Below are 6,523 nucleotides of genomic sequence, written 5' to 3' on the forward strand. Positions count from 1 at the left end.
GATTTTCAGGTTTTTCATATGAAACAGTTGTTATTTGTAAGTTCTCAGTCAGCCAATGAAGTCCATCATTACTACGGATCCTGAATAGCTTTGCTTAAAAAAAACAAAAGTTATTTCTGTGTATTAGAAGAGTCTTTCCTACATGGTGTGACCTTGTGAGCTCAGTCTGAAAATAGTATGCCTGCACTTTGCACACCTAAACAGAGTAATTAGCTCGCTGTTTTTTTCTGCTCTATTTACAAGTACAAATTGCCATTTTACAAAGGCAAATCATGAGTTTATGGAAGCAGTTGAGCATTTTGAGGATGTGTTTGTATTAGATTCCCTACCTGCTGACTTGTGTGATATTTAGTACATGTGCTTTCTTAAAGCCCCAGCTCCCGGACAGAAGTGATTCTGAGGCAAGCTCTGGGGTTGTTTGTTTTTTACTTTTGGGGTATCTAGCCCAAGTTTAGAGGGAAAAGCTCCTATAGGCTCCAGAAACAGAAGATGATGAAAAAGCATGCAAAATATATATTATTCCTACAGTCTTATGATTTGGGGAAGGGGGAGCTTGTGATATCCGAACACTAAGTTTGCCAATACTCATTTGACTATAAGAAGAAGTGGTTTAAGAGGCTTAATATATTGTTGCAGGTAATTGATCGAGAAGATTACTTTGCAGCTTACTTAGTTGAATGAGGGATGGTTATTGAAATATTATATTGTACAAGTAAAAAGCAAACTATGACTCATGCTACTCCAAGGGATTCTTATTAACCTGCTAATGGAAGGGCCATGTTCTCTTTATGCACTTCACCACAAGAGTGGGTTAGCAAGCTTCCTGAAGCCTTATTTTGCTCTTGATTCTGGCACTCTTTGTTGTTATGTGAAGGGTGATTGAAATGAATTACAGAAGGAAGTCAAAGCCTGGTCTCAATAAGTAGCTGTATGTGAGATGTGTTTAGCTGCATAATGATCATTTCACATATTCGGTGATCTTCAGGAGAGGAAATTACTTATAAGAAGTTAACTCAACTGGAAGCAACCCTCTTGCCCTTCATCCTGGAGATGCACAGGTCTGAGCTCTGCATGATTGGCAGGTGTCACTGGCATGCGTCTGATAAACAGCACACAAGGTACCCGTTCAGTAGACAAGAGGTGAGAATCCCGAGCACCCGTCTCATCTTGTCTCCTATCTGATGGCATCCAAATGCTAATCTGAAATAACGGTAGTGGAAGGTATGGGTTAGGAAAGACTGTGTCTAGGGGAAGAACCAACTTGCTCAGGGTTCAAAGGCCCAGAAGGAGAAAGGGCTTCCCAACAACCAGAGTTCACCAAAGGAAATGTCAAAGGTCCCTTTACCTCCTGGAGTGAGTTTGGCTGGGATGGGTCCAAGGCAGAGACACTCACCTGTGCTCAGTGCTTTCTTGGACACTTGGGAGACAGTAATTCATACTGGCAGAGTCCCTCCAGCAATTCTGGCTATGGACTTACACATCAGCAGTCAATTCCTGGGTTACTCTGCGCTGCAATCACACAGCAGAAGATACATGAGCTAGGTCCAGTGCCACTGGGCTAATTCATCCTGTATCGGAAGTGCAGATGTATCCAGGGTTCAGGGAGAAAGTGTCAGCCAGTATGTGACTTGGGAATGAAAAAATAAACCTACCTCTATTGAAGGAATTTATCACCCTCTCTCCCTATGCTTCTGGCTAGGAGGCAGTTTGAAATGATGGTAAGTGCTAGTGATGTGAAATCACCGCTGCATATATCATGGTTGGATAATAGCCACTGTATTTTTCTCCCAAGACATTAGCTGATCAGCTCTGTGGGTTGTGGCAGTAGCTTCCACAATGCATGGGAGAGGAAGGCAGCTGCTTTATTAAAGGGCTTCATGCAGAGCCCCATCAGAAAAGTGTGGCACGTGGAACTGACTCTGAAACAGAAAACTGTTCTTTTGAACACCCTGCTATAGAGCAGCCCATCTCACAGTGCATGTGCATGTGGTTTTGCACTCAGTTTTGTGTCTGTTTGGCCCATGTTCCAACAAGATCTATGTGAATCACGGACCCGTTAGCAGCTGGAACATCAGTTCTGCTAAAGCGTGTAATTATATTTCCCTCTATTTGCTCCATGCTAGTGTATGAACCAAGGTATCGATGCTGCTAAAATATGTGTTGACCATATTTCTCTCCACCAACTGCTATCCATATAGAAGATGTAGCCTCCAGTGATATAACCTTCTTTTAGTAGGGCATTCAGCACTCTTGCTATTGATTCAGTGTTTCATCTTTAGCAAGTAACATAGTCTCTGAGCATGGGTTTCTTATCTTCAAACCCAGGATAAAAATACTGTCTCACAGGTCCATTCTTTTTAAAATTTCTGTTAGTGCAATTCTTTGAGATCCTCGTGAGAAATGCAAGCTATTGTTATTACTACTGCATGGGTAGGAACATTTCTTGGGTTACTGTCATAAACAACCTACTCCAGTTGTTTTATTGTTTAGTTTTTATTGTTGCACTTGTAAAAGAAGCTATTTCACCATTCATCTTTGAAGTATGTAAACTGCTCTAATGTATGGAGTGAATTACTTCCTTTCAGATTCTGCAGCTGTTGTGCAATATCAACATTTTTACTCTCTGGTTCCACTGACATTAGGGTTCATCCCAAAGGAAAAACGCAGATCCAAAGCTGGAGGATGTTTCTAATCCTGATCCACATCCGAATTGCACAGGTTGGGTTCATGTCTACTTCAACCATGCGAGTGATTTCTCTTTCCTTTGTTTTCCAGTCTGCGGAGTTCTTTGAAATGCTGGAAAAAATGCAGGTGAGTGACATGACATGACTTACAAACACTGCGCACATGCCTTATTTCTCCAAGGTAAAACTGTTCAAAATGACAAGCGAAGGATATCATGCCTACATAAAGTTCCCTAAGCAACAAGTGACTTTGAAGTATGTTTTACAGAGTGGGATGATCTTACAATACATTGACACCTTCCATATTAGTGTGTTATTGAAAATAACATCACCCCTGCTGAGACTGATTATAAAGGATACTTTACAGCGTGATCTTAAGAGCAGATGAAAATGTGCCTCTTCCCAGAAGGAGACCTGGTTCTCTCGGTTACAGTCCAGGTTCTCTACCACCTCTACTTTGCTCTGTTAGAAACTCAGCTCAGCTAACCAGCCTCTCAGACATTTAAGAGTGATTTCAGTGCAGTCAAATGACACGGTATTCTTTTTCATATGATGGCAAACCTCTGAATGATGTGTTCGTTTCAAACAGGCACCCAAACTTGAAGAACAGAGAACCGGCAGCCAGAAAAATAAGGTTGGTTTTGTGAGGGATGTTACTTAAGCGTATTTTTCAAAATTATCTTTTCGGCTCCAGATGCGTGGAGGTACAGCTCCAGATATAATGTCTTGGTGCATTCTGGTTAAGACCATGACTTAAAGGGACCCAAAGGATTTGAATTATTTCTAAAAACAAGACCCTGATTACACTGCAGGGATAAACTAGATGGGCCTTCAAATCCCTAATCCAGCTCAAGCCTGTTTCTTTCTGCCACGAGCTGCTGTAAAACGCTTTGTCTTTTAAACACATTGTAAAGAAACTTGTGGCTTGGTAGCTCACGGGGAACATATTTCTGTAACAGCCTTGTTATGGAAATATTTTCCTACAAAGGATCAGGGAAGCAATAGAAAAGTCATCTAATGGTAGCTCTCCATTAGAGCAGGGATGCTTTTAAGCTAAATTCAATAGTGCAGTCCCTCTGGTAAACTGCTGGCCTGGTCGCCTTTCTATTCAGCTGTCATTCAAAGGCAGCATGCAGCTCGGACACAAACAAACTCATGAAGCTCAAGGGAGTGTGATGAGGTAGGAAAAGATTGCATCTCCTGTGTGTTTTCTTACGGGAGGGGGCTCATTCTCTGTGTCTGGGCTCTGCTCAGCCTAAGAAGGGGGTCTTTTGGGAGCCCATTATAGTTCCTAGAGTCTGTGCTGCCCTGGCCCCTGTTGGGAGGAAGAACAATATAGGGTCTGCTCGCTGGATATTTGCCTGAGATGGGGGAGATTATAACTGGTGTCAAACTGTAGCACCATACAGCCCCCTACCCTCTACCCCATGATCTCTAATGCATCTGTCTTCACAACAAACATACTGTCATGTCCCTTTTCCAAATGTGGAACCGAGGCAAGAGTGACTAAAGGACATGGCATAAATCCTCTGATGGGGGAAGGAAGTGGATTGGGATATCTCAAGCTTTGGGTTGGTATTGGAATCACTGGGTTAATGTTCTCCCTCCCTGGTAGTGTTGCCTGCGATTGGCGTCCCACAAGACAAAGTTTCCATTGGTCTTTTCCAGCCAGTTATCGCTGTCTGGCCCATGCTGTTTGGCCACTGGCAAGTTATTTCTGTTCTCTGTGACTCGCGTTCCCCCTCTGTCAGACATGAAGTGAGGGTAAACTCATGCTCTCTAAGTGCTTTTCAAGTCTCAGAAGTACCATATTGCTCACATACAACATACCCCTTTCCTCCAACCAGTCAGCCCCCCAAAATAGGGCTGTATGTACTAAATGGAGAAGCTTATTTTCTGCTTCGGAGAGAATTACACCTGCTTTTATTCCTGCTCCACAGTGCAGCAGCTGTGGCATTGCTATTCAGGCACCTGTGGGAGTCCATTGACATATAATGGCTCATAATTCTTTGCGTCACAGGTGTTAATGATCATCTCTCCTTTTTAATTGTCTTGATAATGCAGTAATCAAGATAAGCCTTCTTACAGCAGTTTGGCTGTCTGCTAGCTGCTTCTGGTGTTTCTTCCTGTTTCAGAGTCCTTGGAGGCTCTTTAGCTCTTTTCAAAATCATAGATCGGGGCGGGCAATGATTTCAGGCAGAGGGCTGCTTACTGAGTTTTGGCAAGCCATTGAGGGCCGCATGACAGGCAGCCAAGGGCAGATCAATTTAAATTTTCTGAAATTTTTAGGGGCCCCGCGGGCCAGATACAATGGCCTGGTGGGCGGCATCCAGCCCCCGGGCCACATTTTGCCCACCCCGTCATAGATCCAACCATGGAGACCTATCTTTAGTAGCAACTAGTGTTTCAGATTTAGCTAAGGGGGAAAGGGAGAGTGAGTCAGCCTGGCTCTTAAAATCTCTTTTTCTTCATTCTGTCTTTAAAAAACAAGGTGCGTGGCATATTCTGGGGCACAGAAAATATGGCAGGACAAGAAAATGTGGCAATCTGCAGCATAAACACAAAAGACTGATGGCATTAAAGCATGTTTCTATTCCCAGTTTAATGGGATTGATGAGAAATGTTCACTTAAAATGGGAAGTCTATGGATTTAAGAGATGCCTAATGGGGACTAAGCATTCATTTTGTGGTGTTGTGTTTTGTTTTGTTTTTAGGACGACTATATCCCATATCCCAGCATTGATGAGGTAAGTGTTTTCAAGCCTGTTTGGATGGCTGCGAGGTAACGTCTCTTTAAACGTGTTGATGAAAGGGTTATGGGTACAGTGTCTCATCTTGTGGGTGAGCTTTAAAACCAGGCTTCTAACCACTTGTGCGTATTAAACATCCCATCTGTTCTCAGCAATAAGGGTGGTCTCCTCTAGGAAAGTGCTCTGTGGTTTTATGGGCTTTTTCTTGCTGCTGCTGTTCCTGAGCCGAAAGGCCGCAACATCAGATTATCAGAAATGAGAAGAATAAATAATAAATAGCTCCCATATCTTGGGCTGGCTCGTTTTCAGCATGGGGAGCTGTGCTCTCTTGACTTAAATGTCTCTGACAGTTCCAGCTAGATGTGACATTTTTCACTTTGGGCGAGATCATGCAGTTGCCACCATCCTGAGAAAGGGCAGCAAGCAGCTGTGCTAACCCAAGAACAGATCAGGGGCTGAATTTTGATGCTTCGGGTGGTCTCTGGAGTTGCTCAGGAGGTTGCTCTGCTGTGCCAGCAACTAGCAGTGGGGAGCGGAGCCCATGATAGCTGGCCATCGCTACAAGGCACGGGAATATAATTGATCCAGGTTTGCTTGCTCAGTGAATGAATAGGAATCCTCATACCTCTGCTTGAATGCATAAGGCAGATGAAAGTTGAGCCCCTCTCTATCTTGAACCCCCTTGGAGGGTACTGGCAAGCTACCACCCCATTCTGCCTCAATGATAGCAGGTGTGATTATATTCCTCTATGCTGCAATGCACTTCTAGATCCTTTCAGGTGAAAGGCATTACCTGAACGGAAGTCATGGTTCCCACAGTGTTGTTTATTGCATTTATTACTTGTTTTATTCCACCACAGAAAAGGCTACATTTCAGGAAATGGTTTGCCCAGCAAAGTGCTTTGGGATCCAGCCAGGTGGAAGGCACTAAATAAACATAACGGTCCTAGTAAATTGGCTCATAAAAAAAAAAGTTAAGGTCCAATTATGCGCCACGGATGGCAATGCAGCCGACTTGAAAGGCGCAGTCCTGCCCCCGTTGGAAAACTCCTGTTGATTGATGGACACAGCGTTTTTAATTCTCCCCAC

At 43.5% G+C, this 6,523-nt stretch overlaps 1 protein-coding gene across 10 annotated transcripts in view; it reads left to right on the forward strand.

The window, feature by feature from the left end:
- Positions 1 to 6,523, forward strand: part of RAP1GAP2 (RAP1 GTPase activating protein 2) — a 318,047-nt gene that overhangs the window by 269,512 nt on the left and 42,012 nt on the right. For all 10 annotated transcript variants that reach the window (XM_025210745.1, XM_025210753.1, XM_006016109.3 and 7 more), the window contains 3 exons: positions 2,776 to 2,811; positions 3,274 to 3,318; positions 5,399 to 5,431. In XM_025210745.1, the coding sequence (XP_025066530.1) occupies positions 2,776 to 2,811; positions 3,274 to 3,318; positions 5,399 to 5,431 (114 nt within the window). The remainder of the gene's footprint in view (positions 1 to 2,775; positions 2,812 to 3,273; positions 3,319 to 5,398; positions 5,432 to 6,523) is intronic.

The sequence above is a fragment of the Alligator sinensis genome, unplaced genomic scaffold (assembly GCF_000455745.1).
Source record: "Alligator sinensis unplaced genomic scaffold, ASM45574v1 scaffold118_1, whole genome shotgun sequence".
Lineage (NCBI taxonomy): Eukaryota > Metazoa > Chordata > Crocodylia > Alligatoridae > Alligator > Alligator sinensis.